The sequence below is a fragment of the Lycium barbarum genome, chromosome 8 (genome assembly GCF_019175385.1).
Source record: "Lycium barbarum isolate Lr01 chromosome 8, ASM1917538v2, whole genome shotgun sequence".
NCBI classification, from domain to species: domain Eukaryota; kingdom Viridiplantae; phylum Streptophyta; class Magnoliopsida; order Solanales; family Solanaceae; genus Lycium; species Lycium barbarum.
In genome coordinates, this window is record NC_083344.1 from 3,293,503 (window position 1) to 3,315,651 (window position 22,149).

General features: G+C 36.0%; 1 protein-coding gene across 3 annotated transcripts; it reads right to left on the reverse strand.

Annotated features, from left to right (window-relative positions):
* Positions 1-470: 470 nt before the first annotated feature.
* LOC132605709 (myosin-6-like) lies at positions 471-21,643 on the reverse strand. Of its 3 annotated transcripts, XM_060318892.1 has the most exons (38): positions 21,333-21,643; positions 18,805-18,933; positions 18,457-18,600; positions 18,209-18,354; positions 17,581-17,737; positions 17,194-17,252; positions 16,950-17,109; positions 15,521-15,670; positions 15,282-15,418; positions 14,844-14,990; positions 14,592-14,693; positions 13,637-13,694; positions 13,445-13,546; positions 12,682-12,719; positions 12,400-12,526; positions 11,898-12,305; positions 11,705-11,814; positions 11,572-11,632; positions 10,582-10,759; positions 10,297-10,502; positions 10,003-10,122; positions 9,059-9,157; positions 8,205-8,417; positions 7,958-8,097; positions 7,750-7,858; positions 7,610-7,654; positions 6,983-7,063; positions 6,716-6,886; positions 5,394-5,549; positions 4,775-4,954; positions 3,383-3,511; positions 3,200-3,270; positions 3,021-3,120; positions 2,873-2,929; positions 1,921-1,977; positions 1,741-1,821; positions 1,565-1,647; positions 471-969 (listed from the first exon to the last, which is right to left on the reverse strand). In XM_060318892.1, exons 1-38 carry the CDS (start codon positions 21,333-21,335, stop codon positions 855-857), a joined length of 4,629 nt encoding a protein of 1,542 aa, XP_060174875.1. In that variant the 5' UTR covers positions 21,336-21,643; the 3' UTR covers positions 471-854. The 3 variants fall into 3 exon arrangements, with proteins under 3 accessions (XP_060174875.1, XP_060174876.1, XP_060174878.1); XM_060318893.1 differs by lacking the exon at positions 7,610-7,654; XM_060318895.1 differs by lacking the exons at positions 18,805-18,933; positions 21,333-21,643 and having other exon boundaries at positions 18,209-18,367; positions 18,457-18,594.
* Positions 21,644-22,149: the final 506 nt, after the last annotated feature.

A 22,149-nucleotide genomic window follows, 5' to 3' on the forward strand; every position in this document is an offset into this window, starting at 1 on the left:
AGACTACTTTGATTAATCAATAAGATAGATAATATTAGCAGCAAGAACGAAGAATTCATTACATAATGAATTTTCTTGCTTTATGACATCAAGATTGTTGTGTCTTACCAGTAACTTTTAATTTAAATTGTACAAAATGGCACATTAAGTTATTTTAAAATGACTCATAATGTGACGCCTTAAATTCGTGAGAAAATTCACTACAATTTATCCAAATTGCTTCATAAATGCAACTTCATAGGTTGTTACATAAATGCAGTTAGAAACTAATTAAGTTGGACCAAATATGCCCTTAAAGTATGCGTTTAGGTCCAAATATGCCCTTATTAGTCTTTTGTTAATGTTTTATGTGAAATAAGGGCATTTTTGGCTCAATTAGGTAACGACAGGGGCATTTTCGACTAAACTATTAACGGGGAAAAAGGGGGGAGGGGGGGGGGGGGGGGGGGGTGTATGTAGGCTTCCAAAAAAACCACAAAGTTTTTCAAAAATCTTGAAAACACTACCCTATTTCAGGCTACTCTTTCATTACAAGGTAAATTGGATAGGATACAAAACGTTTACACCATTCAATATAATCAATATGCTTTGCTCCCAATTTTTTTAAAAAAAAATAAAAAATTGTGTTGTTCTTTGGCCCACCAAAAGAAATACAAAGCTCAACTGCTCACACACTGCACCTTTTGCTATGAACAATTACAACTATAAACCAAAAAAGTACTACATTAAATCAAGCTATATTGGGGGAAAGATCGAACAAGGAAAATTGAATTTACAAGAAATCGAGGATGTCTGTCGAGGATGGTACAATAAACTATCGCGCAAACACGAGAGAATCTTGGTGTTCCTAGGCCTCACTCATGTAAAAATTGGAAGGCTTGATTCTCAAGAAGTTCAGTAGCAGGTTTGACATCTGCGAAATCCTTGAGTTGAAGTGAATCTGAAACCTCATCAATTGAGAATGGGATGCTGCACTTGCAAATATGCATTGGTTAGCACTAGCTTCTCAAATTAAAATTTTTGATCGCCAGTTTAACAGAAGTTTGAACAGAAGTTTAGTAGGTGGAAGAGATGGTAGTTGTTAAACTGAGAAATTAGCTTTCAAAAATATCCATGCCGTCTAAGCATAAACACATACTTTGTGTCCTTGTTTTGTATCACTACAGCAAGGGGGGGCAAAGGGGTACCCCCTTGGTCGAAAAGTTACATTGTATGTACAAGGTTAAAGTTATTTTTGATGTACACATAATAGATGTTGAATCCCCTTGAGGATGTCTCAAGGCAATAGAAAAGAATTAAGGAAAATGAAGAGTTCCTTTTCCTTTCGCTTATGCTTTTAGTGTAAAGAAATTAAGGAAAACAAGAACACAGTTTTGTAAGATAGATAGGTTGGCTTATTTAGAAGAATAGCCTAGTACTCATCCACATTGTACATAAAGAAAGCTTCCTGGATCAATTTATAATGGCACACTTCCTAAGGACATGTCATTAGAAGCATCCAGGACCAATTTGTTCTGCCAAATTTGCAGAGGATTTGCTTTTCTAAACACTGATAGTTTCTTACCTCGAGTTATCATCCAATAGAAAAGAGTTCGTCTCGTCGTTGTTTGATTCCTCTGTCATAAGTACCCTCATGCTAGATATAACCTGTCAGGAAGAAAGGGAAACTCCCTCATTCAACTATTACTGATATGAACATGCACTTTAATCGCAAAACACCATCGGCAACTCATAACTTACATCTGGGGACACACTTCGTGTATTGTATTTGTCATCCCAATAAAGAGTACAGATTCTGTAAAGTTGCTGGACACTGAGAACCTGTAACACCCGAATTTCACATTTTTAAGTCTTCTACATATGCATTACATAACAATGGGCTCGCAGGAAAGCTAATTTTGATAGAGAAAAAGGACTTACAGGACACAAATCATTAGTGATATCATCATACGAAATTCTGTACTTCTGATGTATAACCTGCAAAAGAGTAACAGTAAACAGAAAGCTCCATATCAACGGTGGATTGCGTTGCATAAGTAAAATTCTAGACATAAGCAAATTCTCGTAATTAGGAAAAAAAAAGGAAAAGCAACAATTATCTTGCAACAGCCTAGTCATAATAGCCACAATTCTACGCTGAAGCATACGAAGTTAGTGAGTAACCAAAATACCTCAAGGAAAACTTCAGCTATTTAGCTGACCACAAATTCATTTCCAGACACGATGTCTCATAACTTTTTCCTTACACAGTAAATAATATCTACTTGCTCAAACACTTTCATCTGGATTAAATGAAGTACTTCACAATAATAAAAAGGGATAAGAGGAAATACAGATGTCACATTTAAATAGATAGATGGAACCAGAGGAGCTTAGACTACCAAAATCAAATAACAGTATTAAAGATAAATTAATAAGTGAAAGTTTCTTAAAATCTGGCATTAAATAACCTTGCAGCGCGGATATGCAAATTAAGCCCACGTCTGACTCTTTCAACACACTATTATAAACAGGGGCTTTTCCCACCGAAAATCAGTGGGAAATTTGAGTTATAAAACATGATTTTCCCACCTCATTCTCACCGAACTAGCTCATTGGGAAAACGCATGGTGGGAAACCGGTTCCCATTGAAACGCTGGGAAACTCTTAATTTTTCCGTGTGAAAACACTACTATTTTTTCTTCTCTCACTGATTCAATCAATATATATGTGGGAATAGCCACTGAAATTTAGTGGGAAAATAGCGATTTTTTGGTGGTGACATAGGCCTAGCCTTAAAAACTTGACTTATGCTAAGTTAATTACTACAACTAACCAATGATACAAGAAGAAAAATGTTAAAAAGGAAAAATTGAAATATATATTAACGTACCAAGAATCCAACAGCTTGTCTTATATGTCTGAGTTCATCCCAGGATGAGCCAGCATACTGCAAGCCAGGAATACACGAAACAAAAAGGGAATTAGATTTTTTTTTTTAAAATAAATCATTTAGGTGATAATAGTGAACCATAAATTACCTCTTCCTTTGCTTGGCAGCACCACAACTCTAGCTCAGCCAAACCAGATTTAACATATTCCGCGTTACTGAACGTACAACACTCCCGACGAAGAAGAAAACTACAATTGCATAATTTATCTGAGATTAGTTAAGTTGACAAATAACTAAAGACAACTTAGGCAAGAAAACCCCGGTCACCTGTTAAAAAGCTGTACATTAATGTACGAAAAGGCTTGACTAAATATCTTCTGAACAAGAATTGGAGGCATCTGAGAATGAAAGGCAGCAAACATTAGCTTTCCTTATGACTAAAAAAGATAGAGAAAGACGTAAAGGTCTGAAAAAAGATAGAGAAAGAGATAAAGGTCTGTGAGTCCATACAAAGTTTTCTTTCATTGTACAGAGAAGAGAATCGAGACATTCAATTATTCCCCGCCAGTGATTTATTGAATAATCTTTGCCAAAGGATCGACCAGACTTTAGCACACTTCCTTTGGAGGTCCTGGGTGCCTGAAATTCAACATATCACACATCATGCGGAAAATTGAAGGGTTTAATAGACAAAATAATGTTCACCTTCGCTCCACAATACAAATAATTGACAAGGAAAATAAATTACGGTGATAAATTTGAATATATCCGAGACAAGGTTGGGGTAGCCTCAGTGGAAGACAAGATGCGGGAAGCGAGGCTGAGATGGTTTGGGCATGTGATGCGGAGAGATGCAAATGCCCCAGTGTGGAGGTGCGAGAGGTTGGCCAGTGACGGTTTCAGAAGAGGTAGAGGTAGGCCGAAGAAGTATTGGAGGAAGTGATTAGACAGGACATGACGCATTTCCTGCTTACTGAGGACATGACCTTAGATAGGAGGGTATGGAGGACTCATATTAGGGTAGAAGGCTAGTAAGTAGTCGCGTTTATCCTTTCTTACGAGTAGCTATGTTGCTCTATAGTTTCTTGTCTCTTGATTTCTGCGAGTATCTGTTGGTTTATAATGGCTTATTTACTTTCCTTGTTTTCATTTTCATAACTGCTTTGATTTGTTTGCCCGTATCTGACCTTTCTTATGCTTTCTCTTGAGCCGAGGGTCTTCCAGAAACAGCCTCCCTACTTAAGGTGGGGGTAAGGTCTGCGTACACTCTACCCTCCCCAGACCCCACGTTGTGGGATTCACTGGGTATGTTGTTGTTGTTGTTGTTGTTGATAAATTTGAATATATCACAAGAAAACATTTGAAAACAGGTGAAAGAAAGATAGAAGTGAAGAAAAATTACAGAAATGTCAACAAATGTTTGTCACCATCCCATTTTAATATAACTTTCATAATTTTCACAATTTCAAATTCATTATATTATTCAAATTTTACACTTCTATGCTTTGTCCTATCGGAATTTATGTGGACTTAGTGAAAAATAGAACAAAATGGAAACAAACATCCATATAGGTGATACCAAACATGTTATTATGCGAATAAACTAAATGATAAAATTGAAGATGTATCTCTTCCTTCGAAGAGTGCATATATTTTACTTCATGTAATAATTGTTAAATTACCATGGTTCTGCTTACAGGATAACACTGATGATCGTCTAAAAAGAATTTAATTAAGAAGTAAAATCATTAAGTCGAAAATATTTACAGATTTCTATTGTGCAGTATCATCTTAGAAGCATCCTGAAGATTTGGAAGCATAAGGCAAAAAGGAACATGCATAAATAGAGAAAGACTATTTTAATTGAAGACCGTGGATTGCAGTTTGTAAGATTCAACATACCTGGATGCATAAGGAAAGAAGGGACCCTAACTCCTTCTTCAAGTTATCACGAATAATTCCATAAATTTTCTCTACATATGCTGTAAGCTGCTGCTTGAAAAGCAGAGCTGGGTATTTGGCTTCAACCTGGTGCACTGCACCACCAGCAAGATTGACATCAGAAGTGGACGAGCGAAATCCCTGAAAACAAGAACAGCACAATCAGTTAATACATACATGGGAGCATAACTGCTACAGCTAAGCTCTTAGTACCTAATAGCTTGTTTGGCCAAGCTTCTAAAATCAGCTTATTTCGAAAAGTTCTTTTCAGAAAAGTACTTTTGGTGAAAGGCAGTTTGTGTTTGACTAATCAATTTGAAAAGCACTTTTGAGCAGCAATTATTGTTTGACCAAAAGTGCTTCTAAGTGTATATTCTGGAAAAAAGAAAAACCTTTCAGGAGGAACTACTTTTTTTTGGCTACTACTCAAAAGCACTTTTTTTTTCTCCTAAAAGCTTGGCCAAACACCTCAACTTTGAAAGAAAAAAAAAAGGCACTTTTGGCCTTGGAGAAGCTTGGCCAAACAGGCCATAAATCAGTTTCAAAGCAAGAATTAACTCAAAATGGAAAGTTTTCGTACCATTGTCATTCTCCCAAACAGGGATGTTGCAGGCTGTAGTTTACGGGTAGGAGTTGCACCAACTGCACTGTCTGGCTTCAAGCTTTTTTGGATTAACAATAACAATGTCGAGGTATTCGACAGCCAGTATGCCATGTGGTCATTGCTATCTTGATTCTGCAATTAGTAGAGACTTTTCATCATGTTTCTGGTTTGCATTAAGTCTACTGAAACATGAACCTCCAAAATTTAAGAAATTAATCGCCTTCCTGTCTTCTTATCGCCTTAGGAGTCATTTTTGAAGATTATAAGAATTCATCACAATGCAGCAGAGTGACACAGATAACAGTCCTTATACATGCTTCAATAATAATGCAAGTTATAATGGTATTCACGGGGATTAACGTAAGAGCTGAAATACTCACACTCTTAATTATTTTAATGTAGGCAGCATAATTCTGTCAAATCAAACTTCACCTTCATTCTTCCTATGGGGGGCTACAATTGCAGCGAGATATACTTTGTTTTAGTTCTACTTATCCTAAACCCTTACTAAGTAATTCTCCATAATTCTAACTTCTGGTTGACTTTCTCGCTGGTTTTGCCAGTTAACAGCTTATCAATAGCAATTAGTATGCATCAAGGTCCTTGGTGTAAACCCATTTTTATTGGAATACTCCTCTATATCACCCACTATTTAGACTCTGGCGAATGCTCCTTTGTACATATCCTTCATATAGTTGATATGAATTTTTTGCTTCTCGAGCACCCACCAAATGATTTTTCTTGACACGTTATCATATGATTTTCCATCACACAAATAAATATCCACACCAATGAAATATCCATTACATCAAAAAATTTATCGGAATGCTCTATTTAACTAAAACTAAACCAAATGTTTTGGTGCAAATAATATGACTCATGAGATTACAACACTGATAAACATTTTTTCTTCGGAATAAGTTATGATGCTACTAGCCTTGTTGATGAATATCATAGTCACACTCTCCCAATGATGATTTAAATAAACGCTATGCGACAACCAACGGTGGAAGTAGGTTGATTATTTGACTTTTTATCAAACGCTGCTAAGGACAGCAGGTAGTTGCGTGAAATCAGGAGTAGCTTATAATGAAATCCTGTTGAAGCTTTGCGCTATTTTCCAACTTAGTGTCAATAAAACCAGGTAAAAACATTTTACTGTATTGTTTCTATCGTTGTTTTACCCCAATATCCAGGAGACGTGATATTAAAGTCAAATGCTCGCAATTCTCCATCTAGTTACCTCAATGGCAAAAAAAAAAAATAATAATAATAATAATAATTAAAACTAAATTTACCTCAATGGCAGAACCAATCATCTGCACCAAACGATCAAACACGCTAGTCTTTTCTGCTTCAAAAGATTTCCAGTGAAGAAGGCATTTGTAGATGGTAAAAGCTGCAACAGGTTTGCTTTGACTGAATCCGACATCCTTCATCACACATTCAATGAGTGCACCAATGTCTTCCTGCAGCATGGTCCACCAACATATCAGTTAACAAAAAAATTCTTTGCCAAAACTTTAAAAAATATGACATGAAAGGTTCCCCAGGGGAGTACATACACGTTGTCGGTCAATAGGAGGTCTCCTTAACTTGCTATTAGGGGTTTCAACTTTTTTAGCAGGTGTTGAACTTGGTGGGTCCTGCAAAAGTCAATCCTCTCATTAGCATGGAGCACAAATTGGAGTTTGACAGCTTTCTGGTCGTTAGTGTGATCAATCCATTTTTTAGTAATCCACTCAACCCACCCTATTGCAAACGTGTTGGATTATGATCCCTTTTTTTATTTGAGCCAACAGGTTGAATCCGAAATGATCCTTCGAACTATTGGGTCAAATGGGTCAAAATGCAATACAAACCCAAACATACAAAATCAAGTGTGGAGATTGGGAATTAACAATTAAGTAAATTTGGAAGACATGAGCTAATAATTTAAGAAAAACATATTAGATTTCACATATTTTTCCCGAAAGCCAAAATATAAAGGAGGGAAGGTTTGGTCATGTTCGGATGGATGGATTATGACTCATTATTTGACCCATCTTGACCCAACCAACTTTCGGGTTGGTTGGATCATGATCTATTTATTGATTTGAACCGTTTTGACTCACCCAAGTTTGACAAAACCTGCCTATTTTTTACCTGTACTTGATATGATGTTGCAGGGTGACAAGAAAAGAGTATCTTACAGTGGTTCTATTTTCTTCTTTGAGATGGTAGCCATTTTCTACTATCTGCATTTACATATTGTCAACGTAATCGGTGGTATTTGTCAAAGGGAAAGAGTGAAGGGAAGGAAAGGAAACTAATGAATTTTAAAGGCAAATACCTTGGAAGCCAAACTAGGCGAATGATCTGACACCTGCTTGGCAGGGGTTAACAAGGCTTGCTGAAGAATCTGGTTCTCGGATTCCAAGTCAAAATTCTTTTCCTGGAACCTATAAGCAGAAAACGCAATGACGAATAGAAAAAAAAATTACATTGAGTTGTATTCACGAGCCTGTCGGTATAAAAAACTTGACAGAAGTTCATTAAACCTTTGCATAGTAGTCTTCAACTGAACAATTGTAGATTCTGCATCCATCACCTGCCTCAACCTCTCCTCACTAAGTTTGCTTGTCTCTTCATATTTTTTTTCTGTCTCATCAATCTTCTTTTCTAGAGAGCTTACCAAAGCCTAATATCGGAAAAAAAGGGAAGGGATTATCAAAATCTGGATGCAAGTAGCTCCAGTGAATACAAGCAAGTCGTTTACACTTAACTCCCTAGTTTCAACAAACCTACCTTTAGCTTCTCATTCTCAACACTAAGTTTATCGATCATTTCATGGTCAACAACTGGAACTTCCTGCATAATAGGGGTTTTCTCTGCCGCCTTTTTTGCAGTCTCACGTTCTTTGACAAGCATTTCTTTTGTTTCCTTGAACTGAAGTTGGACTTCTTCCAAAACAGATTGCAGTTTCGCATTTTGCTGTGTTTTTGCTTCTTCCATGTCAGCCTACAAGAACATAATTAAAATGTTTAAACCAGAAGGCAGACACTTAAAAGCATATAGCGGTAGAGATGGAATCAGCTTATTTTCTTATTACCAGTGTCTTATATTCCTATTCCACTTTGACAGAAGCAAATACTTCTAGTCAACTAAGCCCATCTATAATTATGGTCCATTTTTCTTCATACTTTAACCAGTTCGACTAAATAGGGAGTCTGTATGTGCTTCCAATCTCACAGAGGTCGTGTTGACAATGATGCAGCTTGTGAGACACAAACCAGAAGAAAGTCACCCTATTCCTCAATCAGCAGTGGTTTTGTTTGTGTTTCCTTCATCAAATACGGTTATACAATTGCATGTATGATGTAACTATTCCTGCTCTAAGATACATCGTGAAAAACTTTACCCTAGTTAACAAGTTTGTTTTTCCTTCCACAGCTTAACAGATCAACATGGATACATATGAGGATTTACAGTACTAGACTTACACTCTACCAATTAAAAAGCTTTCAACAAGTCCATCATACAGCATTATTTCAAGATCGAGTTCCTCTAGGACAGTATGTGCTCTAGCTGATTGAATATAAAAATTGGTTGAAGAATAGCGCACAGTAGCATCTTAAGATAAATAATTTTGATCTACTCACCCTCATGCGTTTCTCCAGCTGTAGTCTCCAAGTTAATTCTTCAACTTGCTTCTCTAATTTGTTCTTTGCAGCTTGGAGTGCACCAGTCTCCCGTGCAGCCTATGCAGAAATAAGTTAGAATCAAACTCCGAATATAAATGAAACTGTTTAAGAGCAAAAATAGATATTAAATCAACAGAACAGTAATAGGAAAAGAATGACTTTTGCACGCAGGCCAACTATCATGTTGCTTGTTTAAACAGAGCACGACGTATGAAATGCAAAAACTTGCCTTTGTTTTGATAAATTTAACATGGGGGATTTCCCTAGAAGATATTAACTATTGAATGTTAAATGAGTTGGCACTGAAATGTGAAATAAATCAAATCTGGATGAATATATAAAAATATCGTCGAAAACTGTCTCGCACAACAATTAGTGGATCTGAAAAAGCAAAGCTGACTTGGCCGTAGGGGAACTCAACAAGATGCAACCCTCCGAGCATGGCATGATGACTTCTGAACTCCAAGACTAATGGCTGCAAAAATAAGTCCCTAATTTTTATTAAGAGCCGCATCTCCAGTTGTGTACTATAGCTTGCAAGTTCTTGAAGGTAGTCCAGTTATCTTAAATGCTTATTTTAGAAGTTAATGCCGATTCCCTTCAAAGTATTCCCTCCAAGTCCGAATGGCCAAAAGCAGAAAAGAAAATTTAGAGCTCTAAATTTGATGCAAGCATGAAGTGAGAAGCATAACTGCAGTTAGTTTCCACAGGATTTAAGCATACAGTAATCTAACACTTATTTATTTTTGAAACCGAGCATACAGTAATCTAATATATTAACATATCCGAGAAATTTAAGCTGTGTATAAACTCAGAATACAGACTCTAACAGATGGCTGCAGCAGTTAAAAACCTTGGGATCGACAAAGAAGATAAAGAGGAGATGAAGAATGAGATATCACCATCTTAAGTTTCCGTAATTCCCCACGCGCCACTCTAGCTCTCCAAGCACATTGAGTGGTAATAGCAGCTTTCTTGAGCTTCTTGTACTTCAACCTGGCCATGAATGCGCGAGAATGACTCTGCACATATAGCATGAGGACCATTACGAATTGAGTCACAGCTTCCAGGGCATTGAGTTAATACATAGGTAGAGCAATAGCAGCAAGGAGAACTATACCAAATAGTCTATTGATTCTTAATTAGAAATTTATCTCAAAATTTCCAAAGGATTATTCTTCATTACTAAAAGTCACCTGAATGATAATGGCAGCTTTTGTCTGCCTTCTGAATCGTACTTCATTGCGTGCAGCCATCCCACGCATTCCAGTCTGAATCGAAATGGCAGCAGAGCACAATTCTTTGTAACCCTTCCTAGCAAGATGCATGCGCACGTCTGTCTGGATCTTCAGACAAGCTGCTTCTCTCCGCAAGCTCTCGTATACACGCCGAGTAAGTTCTCCTGTAACAACGAGAGATAAAAACATTGACGGATTTATAATCTAGTAACCAGAAAACCAAGCATTTAGCAAATGAACTACCTCTGCACATCGATTGTATCCTTATTGCCAACTGACGTAAAAACGTAAAACTTTTTCGAGCCATGTGCGAACGAACTTTCCTCTGAATGATGCTCGCAGATCTCCCCAACACCTCTGTCCTGCGAGTGTCTAGCTCTGCCATCTGACCAGCCCTTAGAAACACTTTTGTTTTACCAATCTGCAAAGGCAAAACGGACCAATGATTGGCTTTCCTGAAGCCTTTATTTTTCGTCCTTTTTAGATCAATAAAAGAATGAAATATGCTACACATGATCTAAGTAAAAAGACAAAAAAAAAAGGTATTAAATATGTGCCAGACATTAAGTTAATGCTTGTGGCTATAAAAGTCAACGATCTTCTGCAAATGCATATGATTATAAAACAAGAACCAAAAGAACTCTGGGAAGAAGATGATGAACAAAATACTAGACTTATGAAAAGAGATATGCACTTATCATGATCAGTAAAGACTCAAAACTAGAAAATTTCAAAAACTAAAGAAGGTCACAGTGCATCCATGAGGAATTTACAAGAAAAAACAAGAAAGAGGAGCGTATAATACAACTGAACAATCTGACCAACTAAGAATACCTAAAATAAGGAACTGCTACAAAGGAAGAAAGCACGAGGCCACCAGAAAGGCAAAAGAATTTACAGATTTATTATTCACCAAACATCTGCATTCTACTTTCTTTTAACCTACCAAAAGCCTGATAGGATTCAGGTGTGCAACAAATGCAAAATGGAACGACTGAAATTCTTTAAACATTACTTTTTATCCAAAAAAAAAATGTTTAAAGAATTTCAGTCGTTCCATTTTAAACATTTTACCGGATGAAGAATGTGCTAAAATGTGCTAGGTAGATGTCAGTTAATAGAATAAAAGCACACTTTCTGTCCATTGATGCTACAGCCTGAAATTAATAAGAGACTCCAAAATTACGGAAATGAACTGGGAAAATTATAACTTTAAATAAAGTGATGTATTACCTGATAACCTTGAAGACCGACTTTCTCTAAAAGGCGTGTGCATGCAGTGACCTCGTCCGTACTGTCATGAGTTAGTCAGACAAAATCAGAACCCATGGTCAATCTGATCAAATATTACAAGGTAAATTGGTACCTTCCGTCTAAAACTTCAGGTGAAAGGATGCCAAATCGATCTAAAAATTCATAAAAGGGTCTCCGAGTAGGATATCCAGCACAGCTTATTCTTATTGCTTCCATCACTCCCTACGGAAGAAAAAAACAGTGAGCAGAAACATTCGATTCACAGTTATGACACCAATGTGAAAAGATTCAACACATTTCCTTACCCCACAGCACAGCTGTTGCAGAACATTGTGATTCTCGAAGATAGATGGCTTTAGAAGATTATTTGGCTTCACACATCGAATATAATGGGGTTCAGTTGCATTCAGAGTTTCAAGCAAAGACTGCAGTTGTTGCTGCAAAGTATATAATAGAACAAATGATGATTCAATATGCTCTCTGTAATTGCATAGATGAAAAAGAAAAGAGAAAAATTCGTTAGAAAAAAGATGCAAACATGCCTTGAAGCTAGAGCCAATAGAAGAGAACTTCGACTGTTTTGAGGATTCTTCCACTGATTTTGGAAACAAACGAGATGCAAAAGAACACTTTGAAGCTCTCAGGAGTGCCTGGTGTTCAGCAACAACATAATCTTTGTTTTTATCCAGAAACAATTCCGTTTGATATGTGACCTGTAAGAAAAGAGCATGTATAGTTATCCACGGCTTCAGAATAAAAATTGAAGATCTAAGCACGAAACTTTTTACGGTATATGAAAAGACTTACATCACCAGCGTAATGGCAAACAGTGAAGTCAGTACGAGCCAACTTGGGCTTGCTGAATCGTTTATTGTCTTTGAAAGTCTGATAGAGCTTCTGAGCAAATGTTTCATGAGTTGATCTTGGAAACATACTGCAAAAACAAAACAACAGCAGTCTGAATATACTACGCCCAAAGAAATGAGCATAAATAGGGACAAAAAGAAGGGATGTGGATCATCGAAACAATGAGAATGAAGAATAAGAAAAGCTACTGAAAAAAAAATAGTTCTTCATTCATCAGCTTACCAAGCTTCATCAAGGAGTGCTATGATACCTCCTGGTTTCTGAGCAAGAAAAAAAAACTGTTAAAATATGTTACTGGAGAAACAAAGGAAAGAATTAAATCTTGGTCCATCAATGAAAAATTATGCAAAATAAGAGAATGAAATCAACATCATCACAAAAGGGAGATTTATATGGAATATCTGTTGCAGATATTTTTGTCAAAAACAAGATTTCAGGCACTTAGCTCCCTTGAGTCGAGCCAACTTACAGAAAAGCGTGATTTCAGCCTTCAATGCTAAAACAAAGTTTCTGGCTTTTCTTGCTGAAATCGAAACATTTGCATATCTCAGCATGTTTTAACCTCTCTTTTATATGTTCTCTTCTTTGATTGCTAAGTCTTGCGGTAACTATTATTACTGTTATCAACAGAAAACACATCTATAAGCGAATCTCATCTAAACTTTATCAGCTGCAACTTCCAACTTTTTTGTTTAAATAGAGCTGCAACCTTCAACTTATAGTCAAGATCAAGCATATATAACTGAAATATAATTCTTGGAGAAGACAACATATTCTTAAGGAACCAATCTGATGTATGTAAATGTAAAGGATTTTACAAATGGAAATGGAGGAGAGTAAGGAAAGGATTGAGACTGGACATATTGCATCAAAGTGCACAAGGAACAGATTTTTTTTAATTGGGTCAGATACACTGAAAATAGATAATGTGAAGTCATTACAAGCAAACAAATGTAAGAAATAAGAACCAATCTTAACCACAAACCTTTTCTATGAGATCCAGAATATCTTGATTATCAATGAACTCAATGTAGCTCCAGTCAATTTCTTCTTTTGTATACTCTTCTTGTTCCATTTTGAAAACATGCTGACAAACCACATGCAGGTATGATAAAGATGCGTACAGTAGTAATGGTATCTCATTCAACAAACTCAAAGATGAGGAAATAACCAGAACCTGATTGAAGTGCTGCTGAAGTTTCTCATTTGTCAAATTGATACAGAATTGTTCAAAGCTGCATAAACAAAGAGCATCAGAAGTATGATTAATAGCTGCAGAAATAAACAGCATCATAAATATGAAACAATCTACAAAGCCAGGTCCATGACTAGTCATCTTTCGGAATAAAAAACTGATATTGTAGTCTGTTTTTGAAGCAAATAGTACAAAAAATTAGAAAGTGCATGCCATGAAGATGTCCAAAAATTTCAATATTGTTTCCCTCCAGAAAGAAAGCCACATTATTACCTAAACAGCATGACCCTAAGTCCCAATACAACATAGTTTGATTGATTTTATATCAGACTTAAAAGCAACTCCTAATGTGATTCAAAGCACTTTGACACTTGAAGGTCTGATGATAGAGCAACCCTAAACTCATTTGTCTAGTTTAACATTAAATTAAAATAGACGGAGCTCAAGAACCTTCAAAACAACACGAAAGAAATATTTTTCATTCAGCATGAAGTTAATAACAGCTTCCTATTTAAGATTATAGGAGCAATTTCATCCCTTTGAGCCCGGCCTATGGGTTGCATGCCTATCTAATTCAATGACAGAAAAAGAGAACCTCTGTGACAATATTTTATGAATTTGAAACTTCTCTTTAGGCGACAAGTAAACAAAGAGGCAGTAGGATGCATCAAACTGACTCATAACTCATGTATCAGGCACCAGAAAGCAAAGACTAGGTCATAGCAAATAAAGGGTTGTGAAATTGGCAATGTGGTGCTCATGGAAATTTTACTACGAGTCCTGTTTAGTGTGCTAAAGATGATAAAGACAAGACACCAAATAAGTCAAAGCTTAATAAAAATGGACTGCATGTGGATATGCTAAGGCAATTTACATAGTTCATTCGAGAAGAACACATGTCATACAATCCAAACAGACAGGCATACCAGTCAAGCACCTGTTAGTCTTGAAACTCTCAAATCCATAAATATCCAGCACGCCAATCAAAGACTTCGAATTTGGATCTTGACCGATTGAACTATTAATCTTATCCACCAGCCTGAAATTGAAATTAAAGAGCACAGGTTAAAAATTGGAGTCATTATTGAATATGCTTGATAAATTTTGTAAAAAAGTAGTAAATGCATCGGGTACATAGCAGATAACTGATGATCTGATTCACTGACTGCCCAGTAAAGTTAAAGCTAACCAATCAAACAATCTTGAGTATACTATTTTTGCCAAAGCATCTCTACTGATGGCTGCTGCTTCCGGATCCAGCCATTTGGTGATGGTTTCACCACGAGTTACAATAACACGTTTGCAAAGTGAATCCTCAAGAGCCTTCATGTCACACCTAGGAAATATTAAAGGGATAATTACAGTTTTTGAACCGCTCTAAAACATACTAGCCGGTAAATGTATATGTTTTGCATATTAAGTATAAATATACATATAATATACATAATCAGTGTATAGGTTTTGTATATTTGGCTAGTGCCTGTAATTAATTTTGCCCGACAGGCCAAAAATGAAAACATCCCAATATTAAAAGTTCAAAAGGGCTGCACTTTTTCTCTTTGAGAAAAGCTTCCAGCTAGTAATTCAGAATGCTAATTGACTTCGATGAGCCACTTTCATCGCTTACATGAACAGTTCAGCAGCAGTTCTTAGATGAAACCACGATTTTTCGTCTTTGGGAGCTGAGGAGTCCATCTCCTCCCCCTTTGTAAATTCAATGTTTCCAAGATGGAGAATTGCAGCCACTACTCGAAATATTGCGTCCTGGGGAATCGCAAGAGATAGTTAAGTTAAGTAACCACTTACGGTAATTCTACCCTTGAATATATTTTTCCGTCTCTGCAACTTTTCAAACGTACGGCATACCTGCTCTTCCGAACTTATTCCGACAACATCCATTGCCCTTCTTGTAGCTAGGTATTCTTTGGATTCATCAACCCCATCTAACTGATAGCAATTTGATTGATTTAGATAATGAAATGACCGAGGGTTATCCAACTTGTACCTTTGAGTATCCTGAGAGTTGAGAATAGAATAAGACTGGTAAAAATTTTAAGTCTATGTAACAGATCAGTACTAATTTTTAATTAAGGTATAGAACAACAAAAGGCTGGGAATGAGAACGCCCCACCCTTTGTACTGGTTGTTACAAGATGCTCCCTGGACCAATTTATTGTATTATATGTGAAGCTTCTCATACAGCTATTCTAATTGTTGAAATGTGACTATCTCATCTAAAAGCTTAAGCTGTTAGAGAGAGCACACTTGTTATTTACTTAATTATATTCTCAATACACCCCCTCACGTGCGGGCTTTATTTTTTTATTTTTTTATTTTAATGAGCCAAGCACGTGAAATTATTTTTGATAATGGGTGGCAGCGAGACTTGATCCTAGGACTTGTCTGCTCTGACACCATGTTGAAGTGTGTGACCATCTCATCTAAAAGCTTAAACTGTTAGAGAGAGTGAGGTGCATGTCCCAAATGAGCTAACAAAAACTAAAGCATGTTATTCCAGCAAGAGTTATTGTATTATCCTGTTACGGGCAACATGGATTTCCGATGGATTAAAGTATCCCGATGATGCTTGGATACGTTTTGTTCATTTTGGGGTTCTCATGGCTGCAGAAGGTGCATTGCAACATTGGATTGTGAGGTTTCTACATAGGTTTTCCTCGAGGTGCAGTAACCTCTATGCATTTCCACAATCAGAATTCTGTCAGTTGCATGAAATAGGAGCAGAAAGAATAATTGGCAGATTCAACCAGACTTGTGCTTGCAGATAACACAGATGATGGGTTCTCTATCGCAAAAAAATGAGCTCAAAGCGTCCGTTGCAACTTCCGGAACTTCTTCATAGTGGCTCCCTTGAAATCAATGAGATTGTTCTCCCAAGTCATTCAAGAGTTGACTCTAGTGGACCCCCTCCCCCTCCCTTTTCATGGAGACAGATTCCTATAGTCAAGGGATGAGAGACGAGTCTCGTATTGAATCAAGTGTATAGAATGAAGCATTTAGGTGTACAAGGCAGAGAATGTTGCCTAAAGTTTTTTTCTGATCTCAAACTTACCTTTGTGAGAGTTTCACTTGCAAAAGATAGATTTGGTTTCAACAATGATAAAAATCCACTTCTTACTGTATTCAGTTTTATTAGATAGTAGCATGAATTTTTTTCACTTTGAGAAACATATGTGCGTAGAAATGAATTTCCGATGGAGAAACAAAGATACACCGTGGTTTCAGAAGGCTCATCTTCAGCAAAAGCAATTTATTTAAGTAGATACTGCCGCATTACCTTTGGTGGTGCAGCACAAAGCATGTAGAAACAGTGATAATTTCTTTCTGGATCAGAAACTTGGCAAACACGAGATCTTTCCAGTAAATATGTTCTGATAGCAGCTCCTGAAATCCTTCCTTTCTGGTCAAACTGGATCTCCACAAACTTACCAAAGCGACTGCAATCTCGGTGTAAGATATATTACAACCATGTGTGATAATACAAGATGCTCTAAAAATGTTAGCTAATTACATCTGTCCACCTTGAGTTATTGTTTCTGACAGTCTTCGCATTACCAAATGCTTCCAGAACAGGATTTGACTGCAAAATGCACAAATATAGCTAAACGTTAAGCCTGAAACCTAGCATCAAATTGTGCAAGACACCCAACTGTCAGAGTTGCAAATCTTTTTTGCAAAAACCAACAAGGGATGTGGTGGGATGGATAGGATTGCTCCACCCTTAACAAGAGGTCTCAGGTTCGAGTCCTGGGTATGGGAAAATCCTGTTAGGGAGCGCTTCCCCCTTAATGGACCTTACACAGCGCGAACCCAGATTAGTCGGGGCCCCAATGCGGGTACCGACACCAGATGGGAAACCCAAAAAAGAAAAAGAACAAAACCTATGGTAAAAGATCTCGACATGTTACCTCCAGGACTTGCTGCTCAACTGTTCTACCCTCAACTGCAGCTCTGCCTCCCATGTAAGCAAGATAGCGCATTAATTGCTTTGTGCTTTCTGTTTTACCAGCTCCACTCTCCCCGCTAACCAATATTGATTGACTTACTCCTTCATTGATCATAAGTCTGCATCCATGGGGGATATTAGGAGTGGCAAACGTGGGGGTCGGATCGGATATGAGCTGGTCGAAAACGATTAAAAACGGATAAAACATCCGACCCGCCCATATTTAACACATAAAGAATGGGTTAACCAATGGATAATATGGACATCCATATTATCAATGGTTTCAGAGTGAGAACACAAGTTAAAAAGCCAAAATAAGCTTAGACTCCCAGAAAGCAAGAACTCGTGAGAAATAACAAGCAGATGAATGAGTATTGATAATATGAATATCCATATTATCCATCTCGATATCCATTTTTTAGTGGATAACATGGCTAATATCCATATTTCATCCATTTTTAAAAAGCCAGTCCTCCAACCCATGTCTAATGGGTCGGATTGGGAGGTTACTTTTTTTGTTAATCATTTTCCCAGCCCTACTGAAAATGCAAAATCAAGGGCTTGATCCATAAACATGGGGTAGCACAGACCTGTATGCTGCATCTGCAACAGCAAAAGGGTGAGGGCTCAGCTCACCAAACGCGGCACCTTTATATTGGGCCATCATATGGCTATCATATAGGTGAGGTAATCTTCTGAAAGGGTTGACAGCAATTAGTATATTGCCCGTATACGTCTGAAACAACCATCTACAAGGTTAGTTCAGTGAACATTAAGCTTCTCCAAATATTAAAAGGTAAATGAAAAGATAATAACGAAGTGACACCACATAACTCACATATATTTCATTAATATCATATCTAGTCTTTAAATTGTGCAGGACTCCTGGTTCGTGCAAATAAGCCAACTTTGTCATATCATCAACACCACTCGGCGGAGCTTCGGCATCTTTAGGGTAGACATTAGAAGACTTAACAACCACCTGAACAATAGATTAACAAGAAACAAGAGGAACGAGATTCAGTCCATCCCTAAATCTGCTTAGTTGATAACATTACAAAAATATGGAGGGATCAATACAATACAGGTCCTTGTCTAATTTCGAGCATCACTTAAAATAAGAAGCAAGTTATCATTTACTGACTACTTAGTGCAATCTGATGCCATAAGCGATGTAGAAGCGTACCGTTTTCCCGGAAGTACAAGAAACCTTGATGTCTCCACCATTGACCTCTAAAACCTCCCCATCTATCCAGGCTACATCAGGATCTTCCACCCAAACAAGTGATCCAACTGCTAAGCTAACGGAAACAGCCTGCAAATCCAACAATGTAATATTCTCCATTAAGTAATATGTGATCATGTCCATAATAGATACACCCTCAGCTCCAATTTATGTCAAGGTGTTTGACTTGGCATGGAGTTTAAGAATGAAACCAAAACTTTTAAAACTTGTGGTCTAAAATAAGCCATATATATACGTGTGGCTATAAATCATCTCATTAAGGGTAAAATGGGAAATTTAAAGTTAAATTGTCACTAAATATAGAAACGTGTCATTTTTTTTGGAAAAAATGAAAGAATGTTACGTATATTGGGACAAAACAGTGGGAGTACTTTGTATTCCTTTATTCTGGCCTTATGTATAAGCAAAATGGTTAAGAATTCAATTTGATGCTGCCAGACAGCTTCAAAAAAATAAGGCCTATCTGATATCAACAACCCAAGCAATAAGAATAAAATAAAGTCTTCCAAAGTATAGGCATAATGCTACATGACACTGAACTTATTGAAGACATGAAGAATGCAGAAAGTGCCAGCTACTTGAACTAGAAAATAGCCATGATTGCAAAGGCGGAGCTAGATTATTAGCTATGGGTTCGGACGAATCCAGTGACTTTTGCTTAGACCCTGTGTTTGAATAAGATATCCGTTAAATATGTATAGATATTTAGTTGCGAACCCAGTAACTAAGACAGGTTATGGGTTCAATAGCAAGTTCAGAAGCCATAAACTTGAAATTCTGGAACCCGCAAGGGTGGCTCAGTTGGTTGAGCATGGGGCTTCCATAATGGAGGTCTCAGGTTCGAAACCCCCTGCCTACGACAGCAGGGGATTTGCCTTCTGGATCAAACTATCAAAACTTTTAAGCTTTGCTATGATATTTTTCATATCAAACTAAATTTACAGCTAGTACTCTAATATTTTCTTTCACTATTAGTAATAAACTAACATATAGTTCAAAGTTAACATCTTATAAGCTCTATGACCAGTGAAAAACTATCACATAGAATTGGACGGACAGAGTACTTATACCAATTACTGTTTTTTAAAACAAAAGCTTGGATCCTGGAATAGTAACTTAGCAAAAGAACATATATTTGCCGCTACCCTTCGGGTGCGCACAGGGTAAACCCAGCTCCTGTGCAATAGCTCGCAAGGCAAGCCCCGTGCGACGAGCTCGACCCAGAAGGCAAATCCCCTGTTGTTGTAGGCAGGGGGTTTCGAACCTGAGACCTCCATTATGAAAGCCCCATGCTCAACCAACTGAGCCACCCTTGCGGGTACAAAAGAACATATATTTAACATTCCCAAATCAGTTACTAAAGCAAATGAGACCAGAATAATCAAAAAGTTAGGATTAAAAAAAATATCCATGATTAACAGACCAAATGACAATGTGAAAATGAAATACACACTAAATGAAACTCAACAAGACAATCTCTTAAATATATGAAAATCAACCAAATGTTGTATATCAATATGTTAAGGAGAAAATACGATTAATAGACAATAAGTAAGGACAAAATGAGAAAAATAAAATAAGGTAACTACGCGATAACACCAAATCGGTCGTTACGTAAAATGGGACTTTTGGTCGTTACGTAATGATGGATTTAACGATACGATACACTAAAATTAAAGTAACAATCAAAACAAACATTGTATCTAAACAAACAACACAACACAATACAATAGGTAACAACCATCCAAACAAGCTGTAAATGATAACAAAAAAAAATCAACCGAATACAGAACAAATAAACAATCAATTTCTTTCAAAAATTCAACCCAATTTCTGTTCAACTTCAAACTTTACTCTTAAGACAATGTGAAAATGAAACTCTAACAAGACAATAACCTTAAAGACATGAAAATCAACAAAATGCTTTATATCAATAACCAAAAACTAAAAAAATTATACTAATCAAATACCATTTTCTAAATAACTCAAATCAATTAAAATTCAACTCAGTTTCTTCTTGAAATAAACATTAAAATTAAACTCAATAACAATATTTTAAACACATGAAAAGCAACCAAATGCTGTATATCAATAACCAAACCAAAAAACAATAACAAAAAAACATTATAATCAAATACCATTTTCTAAATAATTCAATTCAATTTCATTCAAAAATTCAACCAAGTTTCTTCTTGAAATTCACATTAAAATTAAACTCAATAACAATATTTTAATGACATGATAATCAACCAAATGCTGTTTATCAATAACCAAAACAAAATATATATATATATATATATATATATATATATATACTAATCAAATACCATTTTCTAAATAACTCAAATCAATTAAAATTCAACTCCTTTTCTGCTTAAAATACACATTAAAATTAAACTCAATAACAATATTTTAAAGAAATGAAACAAATAACCAAAAAAATAAAGAAAAAGATGATAATTGAATACCATTATTGAAGCAGCTTCTTAATCATATATAGAATAAATAAAATCAATCAATTTTCTTCAAAAATTCAACTCAATTTCTGATCAACTTCAAACTTTACTCTTTAACTTCAACTTTCTTCTATTTCTTCAACTTTCTATAAATCAATTAAAAAAAATAAAGATTTGTGAGCTGTACTTCTTTCAATTTGGTTATATTTTAAACTTTTGGGGGTAAAAAGGAAAGATGTTTAAAGTTTAAGGTTTAAAGTTTGCTCTATTAAGAGCTGGAAAAAAATGGAGGCTTTTCGTTTTATTTGTTTTTTTTTTTGGTTTCCTTTGTTGGGGGGTTAGTGATCTAAGTTCATTAATTAATATTTTTTAATGTCCAAATTGTAATTAAAGAGTAGTAACTGAAGTATTGAAATACCAAGTCCCTAAAAGTCAATGGGGAAAAAAGATAATGGAATACCAAGTCCGCCATGGTAGCTACTCAAATTGTCATCTTAAAATCTTAATCTTATTTACTTTTATTAAGGTTAAAACGTCTTAATCTTAATACATGTTTAAATATTAAGATGTCTGAATTTAAATGATATTTGAATATTAATATATAGTAGAATTTAAAATATTAAATAATTAAAAGTATTTGTATTTTTAACATTTGAATTGTATAAAACTTATTTTTATTTAAAATTTAATAAGTATAATTTTCAAATAAAATACTAATGAAGCTAATACTATATCAACATGATATTTTTTGTAGTTGGCAATAGTGGTTAATGTTTATAGTTGCTGGTGGTCGTTGGTGATGACAGCTAATAAATTGCGGTGGGATGAT